This window comes from Paroedura picta, chromosome 3, assembly GCF_049243985.1.
Source record: "Paroedura picta isolate Pp20150507F chromosome 3, Ppicta_v3.0, whole genome shotgun sequence".
In the NCBI taxonomy this organism is placed as follows: domain Eukaryota; kingdom Metazoa; phylum Chordata; class Lepidosauria; order Squamata; family Gekkonidae; genus Paroedura; species Paroedura picta.
Window position 1 is genome coordinate 165516135 of NC_135371.1, and position 18431 is coordinate 165534565.

General features: G+C 49.0%; 1 protein-coding gene across 2 annotated transcripts in view; it reads right to left on the reverse strand.

Annotated features, from left to right (window-relative positions):
• The window catches only part of ITGA5 (integrin subunit alpha 5), a 90015-nt gene that overhangs the window by 47837 nt on the left and 23747 nt on the right, over positions 1-18431 (reverse strand). Inside the window, exons 2-3 of one of the 2 annotated variants that reach the window (XM_077329255.1) lie at positions 14579-14709; positions 3778-3878 (exon numbers count right to left, since the gene is read on the reverse strand). In XM_077329255.1, coding sequence (XP_077185370.1) covers positions 3778-3878; positions 14579-14709 — 232 coding nt within the window. Of the gene's footprint in view, positions 1-3730; positions 3879-14578; positions 14710-18431 lie in introns of those variants that run through there. The other variant, XM_077329256.1, reaches the window with a different exon arrangement.

Here is an 18431-nt window from a genome sequence, read left to right on the forward strand (position 1 = left end):
CGGGGGGAACCGCGGCCCAGTGCCAGGGCCTTCGCGGCCTGGCACCGGGCCGCGGCCCGGTGGTTGGGGACCACCGTCTTATGCAACGGTCATCTCTCCTTTCCACGCATTATTCTAACGGGAGAAGATGTATCTGGTCCCCCTGGGGCAACCTCTATTCTAGTTGACAAGCACAGGGGAAATCCAGCAGTATTGTCATTTTCCGGAAAGCACCGTCCCCATTATTGAATTTCAACTGACGCGTCAAAGAATTGGTGCAAAAGAGTATGAATTAAGTCATGTGACATTTACAAGGCAGATGTCTATTCATTCATTATTCTGGGACATAATCAGAAAAAACACAGTATATGGTCTTCCCTCCATTTTTTAACCAAAGAAAAACCTTATTATCACTCCTCTGTTCCCCTTGTTATGGGCATTTAGAAAACAGGACAAATCAACGGTAGTTTGCCGTTGAGCAAGGGAGTTGTAATGTCAGAGTGGGTGGGTGGGGGACATTTCCAGTGCTAGAAATTGTCAGAGAGTCCTTATAGTCATACTGCGGGTGGCTCATAGTACAGCTGAAACAACTCTCTGCTCTTGTGTATATAAAAAGCCTCATGCTTCTGGTCTTCAGGACAGGTTTGTAAACAAACAGTGCCCGATGAGATCTTGGAAGACTAAGATCCAGAGGTGGCAAGGGAAGGGCAACAATATTCCCTGCAGACAAAAGCACAAGGGCTTTAGAATCATAAAATCATCATAGATTTGGGAGGGGCCAGACAGGCCACTTAGTCCCACCCCCTACTCAATGCAGGATCAGCCTAAAGCAGGGGTAGTCAAACTGCGGCCCTCCAGATGTCCATGGACTACAATTCCCAGGAGCTCTTGCCAGCATTCGCCAGCGAATGCTGGCAAGGGATCCTGGGAATTGTAGTCCATGGACATCTGGAGGGCCGCAGTTTGACTACCCCTGGCCTCAAGCATCCAGGAGAAGTCTCTGTCCAGCTGGCTGCTTAGAATCATGGAATCATAGAGTTGGAAGAGGCCAGACGGGCCGTCTAGTCCTACCTCCTGCTCAATGCAGGATCAGCCTCAAGCATCCAGGAGAAGTCTCTGTCCAGCTGGCTGCTTAGAATCATGGAATCATAGAGTTGGAAGAGGCCAGACGGGCCGTCTAGTCCTACCCCTGCTCAATGCAGGATCAGCCTCAGGCATCCAGGAGAAGTCTCTGTCCAGCTGGCTGCTTAGAATCATGGAATCATAGAGTTGGAAGAGGCCAGACGGGCCGTCTAGTCCAGTGGTCTCCAACCTGCGGGCCGCGGCCCGGCGCCGGGCCGCAAAGGCCATGGCGCCGGGCCGCGGCTCCCTCTCCCCGCCCCCCCCGCAGTAAAAAACTTCCCAGGCCGCAAGCTTGCGGCCCGGGAAGCTACTTACTGCGGGAGGGCGGGAAGAGGGAATCAGATCCACGGGTGCGGCCCGCAGGCGCGGCCGGGCGCGGCTCGTGGGCGCGGCCCGATTCGCGGGTGCGGCCCGCGGGCACGGCCAGGCACGGCCCGATTCGCGGGTGCGGCTCGCGGGCGCGGCCGGGCGTGGCGCGTGAGCATGGCCCGCGCGGTCCCTGCGGGCGCGGCCCGATGCCCTGCCGGTCCCCAGCCTAATAAAGGTTGGGGACCACTGGTCTAGTCCTACCCCCTGCTCAATGCAGGATCAGCCTCAAGCATCCAGGAGAAGTCTCTGTCCAGCTGGCTGCTTAGAATCATGGAATCATAGAGTTGGAAGAGGCCAGACGGTCCGTCTAGTCCTACCCCCTGCTCAATGCAGGATCAGCCTCAAGCAGCCAAAATAAGTATCTATCCAGCTGCTGCTTCAAATCATAGAATCAGAGAGTTGCTTGAAGACTGCCAGTGAGGGGGAACTCACAACCTCCTTAGACAGTCGATTCCACGGCTGAACTACTCTGTTTAATACCCTGCACAGTTCTGTCCCCCTCCCCTCGAACAGCAGAAGTATCCAAGTCAGCCCTATGTATGTAAATTTATACCAATCCCAATATTTTGATTTCTCCCTGCTTTTTGTTAGTCTGCAACACTCTGTATGGCTCAAGTATTTTATAATAACTCTGCTCTTTCCAGATTCTGCATGGGTCGGTGGGAATAGACCGGGTCCAGCCTTGTTAGGCAGTTGCCACAATCAGGGAGCTTAAAACTGTGTGTGTTTGTTTGTGTGTGTGTGTGTGTGTTTGTGTGTGTGTGAGGAGTCATTACTCCACCGTACAGTTTGGAGAAGATCTGTGACAAAGGCCTTGACCCAAAAATTGCTAAGTCAAAAACTGCAAGGGAGGGAAACACAATAATATAGCGATAACCCTTCTAAAAACACTCAAGCCAACGGTAGCAAAGTTACAAAACAATTGTTCTGTGCTGCCACAAATAACTGATCTAGAGGCCTCTGCTTTCAAAGGCAGGAAGGTTAGATACGAGAAGGGAAAAAACAAATATGCACAGAGCAAGGTGGGGGGGAGAGCAGCTTGTGATGTCTTGTACACTCGGATAGGGACTGAGAGATGAGGTTGGGAGGAAAGGAAGGACAGATCAGACTTTGGTGCTCCTGGTTTCTTTTACTGGAACTTGGTGTTTTTTTTGGGGGGGGGGGATCAGGGAATGCTGATTGCAGGAGTCCAAAAGCTACAGCAATCGGTAGGCCAAGCCTTACGACTGCACCTGGCTGTAGAAACATAGCAGTGCTTGGGTGCGGAATTAAGCCAGCCTTTCTCAACTTTTTTTACTGTCGAGAAACCCCTGAAAATGTTCTTCAGGCTTTGAGAAACCCCGGAAGTGGCAGAATATGGTTGGGAAGCAGAGCTGTGGACACGCCCACCCACGGCCCCTCCCCTTCCCAGCCCCCAGGCCCATCACTGGCCATTTTGGGAGGGGTGGGTGGGTTGACAGGACCATAGGTGGTCACCCGAGACACAAATTTTAAGATATATTATTTATTTATTCATTTACTTGGATTTTGATACCGCCCATTCTTTATGGCTTTGGGTGGTTTACACGGAACGCTGCGTAATTTTACAATGGAACATTAAACAATCTATAATTTTACTGGGTTTTTTTAATGTATTTATATTCTGTAACCGCCACGAGCCTTTGGGGAGTGGCGGGATAAAAATCCAATAAATAAATAAATAAACATTATATAATTTTCAATCGAACATCACAAGCTACCAGCAACAGTTTCAACACAAGCATGAATAACAACAACGCAGGGGAGATCAAATGGTTCAGTCATTCATTAATCTGGGAAACTTTTCCAGGGCTATCAAGAAATCCTAGGATTTCACCAAACCCTTGTTGAGAAGGCCTGGCTTAAGCCTACGGATTGCGGCTGGGGATATTTTTAAGCAGAGAGCCTGCCATCTGTTCCCCCCTTGAGCCAAAAGACCAGGCACAGTTCATGCATTCTGACGGAGGTAAACTTTGTTCATAACACACTTCTTTTTGCTCCAGGAACTCATGGAGACCCTGGCTCTGTCTCAAACACACAAGTGTGTAGAAGCCGAGGCACCGACCGACCGACCGAGATTCTGTTAACCGACTCCAACTGACAAAACAGAACAGAATTCTCCCGGCATTCACTGCTCCTCCTTCCAAAATGTGGAGAGCCTGTGCAGAAGAATGCAAAACAAAACCCACTCCAACACATTCATTATGTCATTTTTAAAAAATATTTCCCCCTTCCAATGCACCTTCCGCATGGCCAGACGTCGCATCCGTGTTGCGGCCCGCCTCTTACCAAGATCGAGCTGCCGTGGGACCGTACCGTGGCGCCAAACCACTGCAGGGATTTGAACTCCATTTGTTGCAGCGTTCCGTTAATCTCTTCGAGACGGGATCCTGTTTGTCAGGGAAGACACGGAGATCTAGGTCAGCGTTTCCGAAAGCTTTCTGCTCTTCCTTGAAGCCCGAGGCATGCTCCTTCCCCCCCCCCACAAGCCCCAGATTAAAAACCGGAAGCACGCTACACTCAAAAAGACACATGTATATTATCACCGCTGAATCCCCAGAGTGACGGCCAGTCAATGCTTTTTGCAGTCGCCGGCACATCAGTTCGTGCTGCCGCCAGAGTCCCCGAAATACCATCATGCTGGGGGAAAAAATGCAGGCAGAAGGAAAAGTGGAAGACTCAATGTGAGATGGACAGATGGAATCAAGGAAACCACAGCCCTCAACTTCCAAGACCTGAGCGAGGCTGTTAACTGTCGGCTGCGATAGAGGTCATTAATTCATAGGGTTGCCAAAAATCAGAAGCACCTCGATGGCGTTTAATGTACACCAGACTCTTCCCCTCAGCGTGGTCCAATGCTTTCAGGATACCCTCATGAGGCTTCTAAGATTCTTCCCCATCTATCATCTGTAGTCTACGTTGCGCCAAAGAGTCTGAGGGCACTTCCTTCACACAGGGTGTCTACTGTTTGTATACTGGCAGTGAAAGGATGTGGGGAGGGGGGAATTGGACCCTTGTAAATCAAAAGCATCCATCCTGCCCTCTGAAAGATTGCTAGATGCTGTGTGAGGCCTAGATGCATCCCATGTGGTGGGTTTATTTTTGTTGTGAAAACATCTTAGGTGGCAGCCGTTGGGATAATCTTTCAGGCAGGCAGCAAAAAATGCAACGGAAATCCGTTGTGATGTAGCCCCGTACTACAGAACATGGTAAAGCAGACCGAAGTCCCAGGAGCCGTCGGTCTCTACTTCCGTTTCCCTGTTTCCCCTCTCCCCTTTCTCCTCCTGGCTTGCAGCACGTACCCACGGCGCGCACGTGCACACACACACACACACACAGAGTGATTTGTTTCCAGGCAGTAGAAAGTGTCCTTAACGATGCTATATCCTATTTTGCATGTTATGGCTCTTGTAGGAAGTTCTGGCCGCCTTTTGGCCACTAGGTGTAAAAATGTAGGTTTTGTTTCTAGCTTTCCTTTGAAGATAAAAGCCCTTCTGCCGTGGGAATAGCTTACAGCGGGAAGAAGGTGCGTTAGTGGGGAAGGAGGTTGCCTATATGTACCCTAACACTTGCCAATCCAGTTGTTCTAAGCCAGGGGTAGTCAACCTGTGGCCCTCCAGATGTTCATGGGCTACAATTCCCATGAGCCCCTGCCAGCAAACGCTGGCAGGGGCTCGTGGGAATTGTAGCCCATGAACATCTGGAGGGCCACAGGTTGACTACCCCTGTTCTAAGCAATAGAATCTTTTATGATACTTCCAGATGTACTTTTAATTCTGGAGGATTCCCAGTTCCCACCTGGAGGATGGCATCCCTAAGAGCCACAAGGAAACTGCTGGAGTCTTCCATGGAGTCTGCCTGTTGTGGAGAATGAAGGTCCTGAGAGCAAGCAAGCAAAGGGAATTCATCCCGTTTCTCTCCCCCTCCCCTGTTTCTCTACCCCTCCCCACCAAGCTGTTTTCGATTTTTCTGATGGGAACCTTTGGGGACCATTCAGAAAAAAATTCTCCTATGAAATATTTCTTTCTTTTTTTTTTTTTGCAACACTTAAAATGCTTTTTAAGATAATGTTTTAATGACACAAATTGCATAGCATAGAGAGACACTCAACCCTCCTACTTTTCCAATAGCAATTTTAGGGAGCACTGGGGGAAAGCTATGTTTTTTTTCTTCTTTTGAAATGCGTGAAATACTTTGAAGATATGAGTTTGCTCACTCAAAATGGACAAGCACGGGTGGAAAAATACAAGTCCTTCCAGTTTTTCAATCTGAAAAACTAAGAAATTTGGGGCATAATAAAACCCCATTTTTTCCTTTTTGGAATGACTGAAATAAGCTACAGGAGTCTGCAACTCCTCTCTTTAGTACATTTGCAAATTTGCTTGTAGAAAACATAAAGTATTTATGCTTGTAAATTCCAAAACGATGCCAATAAACATAATTTAAAATGCTAAGTTATAAATAGTACATTTTATGCTATGTTTATGTCATGACTTGTATTTCCTGTTTTCCTAAAAAACATCCGAACTCCCGCCATAGTTTCAAACTTTCGGAAAACTTTCTTTCTCATCTGCTGCATCTTTGTATGATTTATTGGTCTAACGTTGCCTCTGACAAGGAGGGGAGCAAATAAATCTATTACAGTTCTGCATCTGGTACATTCCCAAAGTGAATGTACGCCATAACAATTATCACCTGCTGGAGGAGGCTGCCCATTACATCTCTGCATGCTTCTCTGCTCTGGCACTGTCTTCTTCTAAATCCGGAGGTCAGTTCAGATCAAGAGCTTATGCTGCTAGGTTTCTGTGCCGCTGGATAAAATCGACACACTCTGAAAGTAAGTTATTTCTCATACAAGTATGCCTACAATTTCAATTCTGAAAAGAAAGGTGTGACTCAGTTACCAGAAGCCTGGGAAACCCTCGGCTAGGCTTTGGGCTATGAGCTGGTCACTTGCCTACTAACTGTTGCCTTTGGACCCGATCCAGACCAGAAGACGTATCTTTGGCTTGCTGGCCCTCATCCAAAGGAGGCCACTAGATTTCCTGCTTCTAAACACCAAGTCAACAGTCCACTGGGAGACAGACAGTCACTCTAGGACAGCCTTTTTCAACTTGAGAAACTCCTGAAATATTCGTCAGGCTTCTAGAAACCACAGAAGTGACGAGATCATGGCAGAACATGGTTGGGAAGCAAAGCTGTGGACACGCCCACCCGGGGCCCCTCCCCTTCCCACCCCCTCCAGGCTCACCATTGGCCAATTTTGGAGGGGGAGGGTGGGTCGACATGACCATATAAGGTCATGTCACCTGATAAACGTTTAACGGATTTTAAATAAATATATGGAAATGAAATCATTCTCACCCATTCAGGAAACCCTTCCAGGACTGTCGAGAAACCCCGGGGTTTCACAAAACCCTGGTTGAAAAAGCCTGAGCTAGGATCTCGTGAGAATTTCAGTAATTCACCAGGGTAAACCAAGCAAGGCTCATAGACTGTGGTTCACCGAGCATCTCTCTCTCTCTCTCTTTTTAAACTACAGGAGTTGACAAAATATTGCTTAGCTCACATATTTTTCCTCTTCCTTAATTGACCTCAAAGCCCAGGGGGGAAAAAACAGCACAACAGTCTTTGCCCATCACAGTTACAAAAATCCCACAACGCTGCTGGGAACAAACACTCAAGAAATGCCACCCCCTGTTTATTCAGAGAGAAAAAGTATTTCATAACACAGCCCTGTTTTCGTTTATCTCCTCCCAAGATGTCCAACATTTCTCGTGTAGGAGGTGGGAAAAAACAAAGTGACTCAAGGCCGAGGAAAAACCCTTGTCAATCAAAATTCCCCCCCCCCGAACTATTACTTGACCCAAAGTGGATGGCCCCCCATGGGATGGGGGAACTGGGAAAGCACTAAAACCAGGCCACCCACAGACTAAAGAGGAGATCTCCGCATTCTCAAGGGACTTCTAGGGTGTGAAGAAAAATATGACTCTGTAAATTAGCCAAAAGAAAAAGCGTTAGAGTAAATATGCTCCAGGAGCAGGATATGGGAAGAGCAGCCGGGAGTCAATGAAAGGAATTATAGTTAAAGGAATCATAGTTAAAGAAATTATAGTTATTATTGTATTAGTATATACTGAGTTATTTGTATTGTTTCTGTTTGATGTAAATCGCCCTGAGCCTTCGGTGAGGGCGGTATATAAACACAATAAATAAATAAACCAATAAATAAACCAGTGATTCTCAACCTGGGAGTCAGGACCCCTTTGGGCGATTTACATCAACCCCTTTCACAGGGGTTGCGGCAGGGCAAGCAGCTTGGCCAGGGGGCGCCATCTACACAACAGCCTTGTGAGGTAGATCAAGATAGAGTTCGTCTGTCTGGAGCAGCGGAAAAGAGCGAGATTGGCATGGTGGGACCAGAGGCAGAACTGAACCGAGAAACCCCGGGGGGAAAAACCAATTTATATACAATCATGAATTTCACACCATTGGTCAGTTGCAGTTTAATTTCCGTGAAAGAACCCTTGCATAATTTTATGGTTGGGGATCACCACAACAGGAGGAACTGTACTAAAGGGTTGCAGCATTAGGAAGGTTGAAAACCACTAAAATAAACAAACAAGTAGCGGGGAGGGGGAAGGGAGCGATAAACGTGCCTTGAGAGCTCATAGAAACATGGAATGAAAAATTCGGGGGGGGGGTGGTGGGATGAGTGTTGCCAACTTCAGGGTTGGGCCTGGAGATCTTCCAGAATTAGAAGAAGAGTTGGTTCTTATATGCCGCTTTTCCCTACCCGAAGGAGGCTCAAAGCGGCTTACAGTCGCCTTCCCCTTCCTCTCCCCACAACAGACACCCTGTGAGGGAGGTGAGGCTGAGAGAGCCCTGATATTACTGAAGAAGAAGAAGAGTTGGTTCTTATATGCCGCTTTTCCCTACCCGAAGGAGGCTCAAAGCGGCTTACAGTCGCCTTCCCTTTCCTCTCCCCACAACAGACACCCTGTGAGGTGGGTGAGGCTGAGAGAGCCCTGATATCACTGCTTGGTCAGAACAGTTTTATCAGTGCCATGAAGAGCCCAAGTTCACCCAGCTGGTTGTATGTGGGGGAGCGCAGAATCGAACCTGGCTTGCCAGATTAGAAGTCCACACTCCTAACCACTACACCAAACTGGCTCTCAACTGATGACAGAAATCAGTTCCGCTGGAGAAAATAGCTGCTTTGGAAGGAAGATGCCATGGCAAAATGCCCTGCTAGTCCTTCCCTTCCTCAAGCCTTGCCTGCCCTAAGATCCTCCCCCATTGCTCCATTTTCCAACCCACAGTTGACAACCCCCATGTGGCATTCATTGCGGACCTCAGCTTGTTAACGCTTCCATTCCAGTGGCTTTCTAAGGGCGTTGTGGTTTTCTGAGCGACTTCTGAGGTCCCTTGGAAGCTCCTCGAGGGTTCCTCAACGTGAAGATCAAAAATGGCACAAAGCTTTTTTTTCCTCTGAAAGAGAGCTGGCCTTGTTTGACCCAGACAGCACTGACAACCCCCCCCCCATGGGGCAACAGAGAGGGCCAACATGGCGGGACAATGGCCCTTGTGAACTGCCTCACAACTCCCCTGCGAACTCACAAGGAGCTCCTTGGTGGGGAAATCAAATGTGGAAATGGTTCCCCGAGGGAAGGAAGTTTCAAAACCATTGCCCTGTTCCATGGAAACACAAAACAACCACAACAAGGAACTCACACAATAGGGACATTTGTGTTTAGGGCCTGAAGGCAAGAATCCTCTTTAACAGAAGCTTAATGTGTGCAGATGGGCAACGGAAGATTTTCAAAGCATGGAGCCAAAGGACATTCCCTAAAAAAATAACTTATTTATTTATTTATATATGATGATTTCTGTGCTGCCTGTCTCAGAGGGTTCATGGCAGGTTAAATTCCTGTTAAGCCAGGGGTAGTCAAACTGCGGCCCTCCAGATGTCCATGGACTACAATTCCCAGGAGCCCCTGCAATGCTGGCAGGGGCTCCTGGGAATTGTAGTCCATGGACATCTGGAGGGCCGCAGTTTGACTACCCCTGGGATAGGACACCTTTCTCCAGGCCAGTTGGTACTCCTAGACTACATACAAGGTGAGGCAAATTTGGGGGTGGGTGGGCTGAATTAATACTTTATCTAATGCACATTTCATATACACCACACACTTATTTTTATCCCATTTTGCTTATCATATAACCAGGAGTAGCCAAACTGTGGCTTTCCAGACGTCTATGGACTACAATTCCCATAAACCCCTGCCAGCATGCTTGCAGGGGCTCATAGGAACTTTAGTCCATGAACATCTGGAGAGCCACAGTTTGACCAGATCACACAGGTTACAGGAGTTACTAAACGATACAGGCCGTTAAATGATACTGTGTGATCCATTTCCTTTCGATTTTCTGGGCACCCTTTTGCAATTCTGGAGTGGCTGGGGCTAATCGAGAAAACCTCCAGAAACCAAGTAATCCATTTCACTTTCCTCTGAGCTGCTTACTGTTGTGTGGTCCTTTAAAAAGAAAAACCCGACCAGAAAACAAGAACTCTGTGTGAATCGAAAGCCTGCCTGCCAAACTAATCTCAGCCAATGCCTTCCTCTCAATTCACACAGGCCAGATTTTCCTGGCCACCGCACACCTCAACCCCTCCAGGCCAGGTTCTGCAATAACTGCAGTGGTGTCCTTTTTTCCTTCCTGCCTGGAATGTATTCGCCATTCTCAGCTGAGCTGAAGGAAACTCCTGCTGGCCCAACTCCACTGGGTACTGTCCAAGCCTTCAGAGGGCCTTGCGCCCAGGCAGGGAAATCCCCGCTGGTCCAGCCAACCAAAAGCCCAGGCCTTCCTCAGCTTTTCTCCGGGGAGAGGAAGAATTTGGCCCTTTATCTCCCCACCAAAAAAGGCCTCGGGGCCTGAAATCCCTCAGGGACGGCCAAAATTATCACGTTTGAAATCATCTATCATCTATCTTGGGCAGCTTAGGACCGCCTCTCTCATCTCTGCCCAACTCATGCTCCAAAAGTGACCTCTCATGTATCCGAAACACAAACACACACAAAAACACACACACACACAATTCAACCACAAATAAGCATACCAAAGATGTAGGTCATGATTTCTGCAGGGCAGGAGAGGAAAGACAGGAAGTCACGATGATGTAGTGCAGTCTGGAGAGCCGGGTTTGATTCCCCACTCCTCCGCCACAGGCAGCCAGCTGGGCGAACTTGGCCTAATCACAGTCCTGTTAGAGCTGTTTTAACAGAGCAGTTCTGCCTGAACTCTCTCAGCCCCACAGACCTCACAGGGTGTCTGTTGTGGGGAGGGGAAGGGAAGGAGATGGTAAGCCGCTTTGAGACTCCTTCAGGTAATGAAAACCAACACTTCTTCTACAATGCTATAGTGCAGGGGTAGTCAAACTGCGGACCTCCAGATGTCCATGGACTACAATTCCCAGGAGCCCCTGCCAGCGAATGCTGGCAGGGCTCCTGGGAATTGTAGTCCATGGACATCTGGAGGGCCGCAGTTTGACTACCCCTGCTATAGTGTCTACCCTCTAAAGCAGCCATTTTCTCCAGAGACGCTGGTCTGGAAATCGGTTGTAATTTTGGGAGATTTTCAATGCCCCTCCTGAAAGCTGAAGATCCTAACTCCACACCACGAAGCTCAATGTGTAACCTGGATGAGACAGTCCCTCACAGCCTGACCTACTGCACAGGACTGTTGTGGGGATGCAACAAGGGAGAGTAGAATTATGTATACCACCCTGATCTGGAAACAAGGGAAAGCTTCAAATCAAAACAAAAACCAACATGGTTCCCCTCTACTGGATCCTCCCAACAACCCTTTGAGGTAGGCTAAATTGAATGCGATTGATTCAATATCACCTCGTGCAGGGATAGACAACCTGTGGTCCTCCAGATGTTCATGGACTGCAATTCCCATGAGCCCCTGCCAGTGTTTGCTGGCAGGGGCTCATGGGAATTGTAATCCATGAACATCTGGAGGACCACAGGTTGAATACCCCTGACCTAGTGAACCTCCTGGCTGATTGGGGATTTCTACCCAGTTCTCCACAGCTGTCCTAGACTGACACTTTAACGGGTTTCCCTCAGTGGTGGAAATCAAATCACTGAAATGTTCACCATGTTTTCAATATGTCTGGCAAAGGGAGAATATTGTTTTCTAACACCAGTGTAAGAGGTGTTAGAATGTTTCAAAAGTGTATGTTTCAAAATGAATGTTTCAAGTGTATGTTTCAAAAATCCTCCATATTTTAACGGGGAATCGCAAAGGGAATGCCAAGTGGATGCTTATAGCTTCCTGCTCTCCACCAGTGACCTATTTCTCCAGCAAGAGTACAAAACCACACAATCACACACAAAACGGCCAGGGGCTCTCTATTCCCTCCTGAGTTTATTGCTCTCAATCAGTTACACATATCAATACCTTGCCTCCTTTGCCAGCCCTTTTGCCCGCCTGGAGCATGCAGAAGGGAAAAAGAAGAAGAGTTGGTTCTTATACGTGCTTTTCTCTACGAGGAGTCTCAAAGCGGCTTGCAATCGCCTCCCTTTCCTTTCCCCTCAACAGGCACCGCACAGCAGGGCTGAGAGAGCCCTGATGTTACTGCTCGGTCAGAACAGCTTTATCAGTGCTTTACCAGTCACCCAGCTGGCTGCATGTGGAGGAGGAGCGGGGAATCAAACCTGGCGTGCCAGATTAGAAGTCGGCACTCCGAACCACTACACCAAGCTGGCTCTCCAAGTGACATCTTCAACAGTCGCTTGATAGTCACAAATGAGAGAGACGTATCATGTCACAAACTGAATTTCCAGCAATTACCGAACACTGCTTCCAGTTTCCATGCAGCTGCCGCCACCACTGCTGTCAGAACAGGAGCTGCCACCCCCAAAACACGAGGGGCTGAGCAGTGAGGCACAGGAGCACCATCGGCAGGTTCCGAATCATGTACAAGAAGAGCAGCTGGGGCCCAGCCAGGTGGGCACTTTGCCCTCGACCACTCCAGCCCGGACAACTTGCCAGAGCGCCGTAGGCAGCGACAACGAACAGATTTCACAGAGCGCAGCAGGAGCACCTGGCTCATGGTGCACTGTCAAAGTCCATGGGGCCCTTGGAGGGATAATGCCTGAAACCCCAAGTTCAGCTTGTTAAGGGAGGTTGCACTTTAGCAAGGCTGAAACAGCATTTCCTTGTGGGTGCAATCTGTGTGTTGAACCTACCCATTACCTTGACTTTGGTTCCTGTCCCAACCAAGATTCAGCGAAGCTCTGCTCAACTGACTCCTGGTTCCTGACTCCGGGCTCTCAGACTACGTTTTTGATATCTGGACTCTGACTCAGCTTCTGAACTCTGCTTCTCTGGTTCTGATCTTGGCTTGCTGTAGGACCATTCTCCTCAGCTTACCCCTGGACTCACACTTGCCTGGTTAGCGCCAAGACCCTGACTGGACTTTCTTACCGGTCAAGGGCGTACTAGTTGGGACTTCCATTGGGTGCGGCCGGCTAGAGCAGCACACAGTCAGCTTTGGACTTCCAGTACCAACCAGCACCTGCTTCACACCCAAGCAGAATATGCCAGGCCAAACAGGCATCCCCCACAAATGCAGGAAAGCCATCACTGCCTCCTACCAGACTCTCAGTCCCACCCAACGACTGCACCTCTTTTTTCAGGTTGTGACCCGAAGTGTGCATCATCTCGGTCATCCTCTTAGCTTTGTGATGCTTGGGAGGGTTTATTTCTTTGCCTAGGGACTGCCGTGGGATTCATTCCTTGCTCTTAATGCAGCAAAATCAGACCAATGAAATTAAAGTTCTGGACCCACAAGTTTTCTCCAAGGTGACAACACAGCATCCCAGGCCACTGTGTTTAGCTGTGGAGTGAGGACAGGGGTGGAGTAAGTCATGGGATTCGTTTGTCCTCAGCCTGCAGAAGAGGAGTCGCTTGAAACTAGAACTTCATCCTATTGCATTCGGGAGTTCGCATTCTGGCTAGAGTCAGAATGCTCTCTCTGCCTTTAATCTGTAGGTTATATGAAAGATTTTATTTTACCAAAATGGGAAGGATGGGTGGTAGAAATTTAATCTCTCTCTCTCTAGCTATGGTTTGTATACAGTAGTGGTCCCCTTTTTATCATTGGGGACCGGTCAATGCTTGACAATTTTACTGAGAGCTGGGGAGGGGGGATAGTCTTTTGTCAAGGGACATCGCTGCCTGAACTCCTGCTCCACTTGCTTTCCTGCTGGCGCCCCTGACTTCCCGCCACCCACTGGGGGGTGCTGCCAGCAGCAGCTGCGCAGTGCCACACCGAGGGGGAGCCCCAGCCCTGGCGGCCGCTGAACAGCACCTAAGATGAGCTGGCGGCAGAATGGCAGGGCAGCCCCCGAGGCAGCAGCCGGGGAGGACGAGGAGGAGCCACGGCGCGGTACTGACTGATCTACGGACCGGTCCTGGTCCCTAGACCAGGGGTTGGGGACTACTGCAGTAGATGATTTGGGCAGATGTAACTCTCTGTAAAAGCTCCAAGGACTCAGCTGAGGTTATTGTTCTCTGGTGACCTTAGAAGAAGACCAGAGTCACTGGAAAAACACAATAATGCTAGGAAAATGGAAGGCGGCAGGAAAAGTAGAAGATCCAACATGAAATGGATTGACTCAACCAAGGAAGCAACAACCTTAAATCTGCAAGTCCCAAGCAAGGCTTTTCTACACACAAGTCATATGATAGATAAATAAATACATATATCAGAGGCTTCTGTATTTTGTTAAGACACTCCCCCCACACCCATAATTTGGGAATTATTGGCTCCAGTCTCTTGCTCCCTTTTCCTTTAGGTGCCTTGGGAGGGTATCTCTTCCTACAAAAATAAACTCCCTGTTTAAACCACTTTCAATATATTTTTTTTGGGGGGGGGGGGTGAGACCAAGGAGACAGGAAGAAAGACAGGCAGGCAGAGTGTGGCCTAGCCATAAAACTGACAAGCAACGTGTGGGTTGGAATCACAGGAAGTGCCAAGAGCCAGCCAGCCAGCCAGCCAGCCTGCACCCCTCACCTTCTTTGTCGAACTCAATGGGCACACAGCTGACATTGCCCAGGTGCCAGGGGCAGTAGAAGACGGAGCCTCCTTCCGTGACGTCCAGCTGGTTCGTTTTGGCTTTGGGTGCCCCAACCAGGACGCTGACGCTGCAGGGAAGGAGAAAGAAAGAGAGAGATGAGGTCTTGTGCAAGAAGGTACATGCCACGGAATCCCACTAAACATAACTAAGCCCCTTTGGCCCTCTGTCAGTTTCCACTCCATCTTGACAAGTAAAGAGGGCTGTTCTGCAATGAAATGGCCAGAAAGGTGTACAGAGGCTGTGGCCTAGGCTGTGTACAGAGGCTGTGGCCTAGGCATACAGTTGCCCTCCCTTTCCTCTGTCCACAACAGACACCCTGTGAGGTGGGTGAGGCTGAGAGAGCCCTGATATTACTGAAGGAGAAAAAGAGCTGGTTCTTATAAGCCACTTTTCTCTACCCAAAGCGGCTTACAGTCACCTTCCCTTTCCTCTCCCCACAACAGACACCCTGTGAGGGAGGTGAGGCTGAGAGAGCCCTGATATTACTGAAGAAGAAGAGTTGATTCTTATAGGCCACTTTTCTCTACCCGAAGGAGGCTCAAAGCGGCTTACATTCGCCTTCCCTTTCCTCTCCCCACAACAGACACCCTGTGAGGGAGGTGAGGCTGAGAGAGCCCTGATATTACTGAAGAAGAAGAGTTGATTCTTATAGGCCACCAAGCTGGCTCTCTTGTCAGAATGCAACGCCAGAGAGGAATCTAAAACCCTGGTATCACTGCCCGGTCTGAACAGCTTTATCACTGCTGTGGGAAGCCCAAGGTCACCCAGCTGGCTGCATGTGGGGGAGTGGGGAATCAAACCCGGCTTGCCAGATTACAAGTCCGCACTCCTAACCACTGCACCAAGCTGGCTCTCTTGTCAGAATGCAACGCCAGAGAGGAATCTAAAACCGAAGTTCGAGAGGAGCAAAGAGAGAAAGGAAGAGCTAGGACCCATCTGCAATTTGTCCACAACACAAAACGGGGAGGAGGGAGGCCTTAAATAGGATTGAAATCAGTTTCAGAACCGGGGCTCCTGCCAAGGAACACTAATTGTGCAGGGCCCTTTGGATTCAGCCTTCTGGAGCGTTCCAGGGTCCCCCTAGATTAAAACACTGGATTGCAATTCGGAGCCATCCCCCTTCCTGGAGGCTGAGAGCATTTCTTGGAAAACCCCAACCATCTTCAGCCCCTATACTGGTGCATCTCAGAGGTCTCCTTTCCAAGACTTCTGCTGTGGGGGCCCATTCGGTTTGCAATACCTGGAAAGTGTTTGCATTTGAAGACTGGAAGCCTGTTCCTTCTGGTCCCCTCCTCCCGCTCTGCTCCCCAACTCTGGACAGCCTTTCCATTCTCCTGTCACTGGTTCCCCCCCCCTCCCATCCGCTCCACAGAGCTCTCATGCTGGACAATGGGTCCTTGTGCAAGCAGCCAGGTGTATAGTTCAGCAGCTGCGAAAAGGCAGAAAGTTGAACCCCCCCCCCAAGGGGCCCACAGGCCTGGGAAAAAGCTTAAAATACCCAGCCGTGGCAGCGAGAGCCCCAGAGAACCAAGATGGGGGGGGGGAGAGAGAGACGGCAAGGAGAACCTCCACACCGGCCTCTTTCCCCCGCTGCAGGCCTGCCAGACAGACGCATCGGACGCTCCATGATCTGTGGGAACCACCGTCATCTCTCATTTCAGCCTCTGCAGGGAGTTGCCGGCTGATTCATAGCCGAGACCAAAGGCACTGGGATCCCAGCCTGGAAGGAGAAGTCGGGCCAGGATTTCCAGACTGACTTCAGCGTTCCGTGGGCAAACCCACAATGCTCAGCGATGGTGGGGCGATCTTCCCTGGTCTCCAAGGACCAAGAGGGTATCGAACTCGGAAAGGGGTTGCTAAGGATTCACGCTAGCGTGTTGGATGTGCAGGTACAGGACAAGCAAATCGGCCCCTTCCAAATCTGGCCAGGTAGAGAGGCGAACAACCAGAAGGTGCTCAGTCTAAAAAAGTATTTTGTAATAGAAACACCGAGGAGTCGATGGTCTAATTGGAATGATGTAATGTGCCATTTGGGGAATGTTTCACGTCTCTACTTAATGTACAATTATGTGGCATGTTATAGCTCCTAATATAAATGCATCTGGATTGTGCCCAGCACAGTGTCGGATTCAGCCTGGAGAAAAGGAGGTTGAGATAGCCCTCTTTAAGTATTTGAAAGGGTGTCACTTGGAGGAGGGCAGGATGCTGTTCCCGTTGGCTGCAGAGGAGAGGGCACGCAGTAATGGGTTTAAACTACAAGCACAACGATATAGGCTAGATATGAGGGAAAAAACTTTCACAGTCAGAGTAGTTCAGCAGTGGAATAGGCTGCCTAAGGAGGTGGTGAGCTCCCCCTCACTGGCAGTCTTCAAGCAAAGGCTGGATACACACTTTTCTTGGATGCTTTAGGATGCTTAGGGCTGATCCTGCGTTGAGCAGGGGGTTGGACTAGATGGCCTGTATGGCCCCTTCCAACTCTATGATTCTATGATTCTGCTTTTGGGTTTAAGTTAGAGTGGAACACAGAAAGGAAGAGTTCTGGCTTCATTGCGTTGCACCAAACCTTGCACTGAACTCCGGCTAGATGCTAAAACGACTAAACTGAGGCTATCGTACCTTGGTCTCATTCCGAGAAAACAAGAGTCGCTGGAAAAGACAACAATGCTAGGAAAAGCGGAAGACCATAATGGACGCCATCAAAGAAGCCACAACCCTCAGTATGCAAGATCTGAGCAAAGCTGATAACGGTGGCCATAAATCAGGAGCAACTGGTTGGGTAGCACTTAACACACACTGTTAAGGAGCAACTGGTTGGGTAGCACAAACACACACACTTCTCACAGTGAAAGGGGCAGCTGTGAAAAGTGAACTTTCTTACAAAACGGGTGATAAACTCACACCAATGAGCTATTTTCATAGATGCTAACCCGTTTTTGATTTTTAAAAAAGCTTAGATAACTATACGGAAGACAATAAATGAGAATTGCAGAACTTTCTAAAGACTATGAGAGGCGGGAACTTTAAGGAATCTTAGGGAAGGGGAAATCCTGTCGTCCCCCCCCCCCTTTCCCCTCCAGCTTCCACTGTCAGCTCTGCTGGCAGATCTTCCATGCTTGAGAGGAAGGGGGCACAGGACAAGGTCTCAGCTCACTGCCGCCAACAATTGTGTCTATTTGCTCACAGTTCTCTTAATGTGGACATCTTTATTGTACACAAAATGTTTCCCCTGCAATTCAATCTCAGGTGAATACAAACAAATCCAGATTGCTGTTTTTTTCCCTGTTTGTCTCTGCAATCCGTTAACTATTCTCGTAAACTATTTTCATTAGGCTGTGTGTTAATTTACTCTCACACTTTGCCTATAAGCAGAAACCATGACTTCAGTTCCCTGACATTGCATCTGAGGAAGTGCATGTGCACATGAAAACTCATATACCTTGACCAAAACTTTGTTCGTCTTAAAGGTGCCACTGGACCCTAAGTTTGTTCTGCTGCTCCAGGCCAACATGGTTACCCACTTGAATCTAGCTCCAGCTACTGGCCAAGGATTCTGGTGTTTTTTGGGGGGCGGGGGGGGGGGAAAGGAGTTGCATCATCTGGGTATGGAATTGGAGTCAATGTAGTTGGGGCAGAGTGTTGTGGATTTCCTGCATTCTGTAGGGGGTTGGACTAGATGACCCTGGAGGGCAGATTATATGCCCTTGCCATATAAACTTTGGTTACTTTTTAGTAGCCGCCTCGAGCCTTCGGGGGGAGGCGGGGTATAAATATAAATATAATAATAATAAT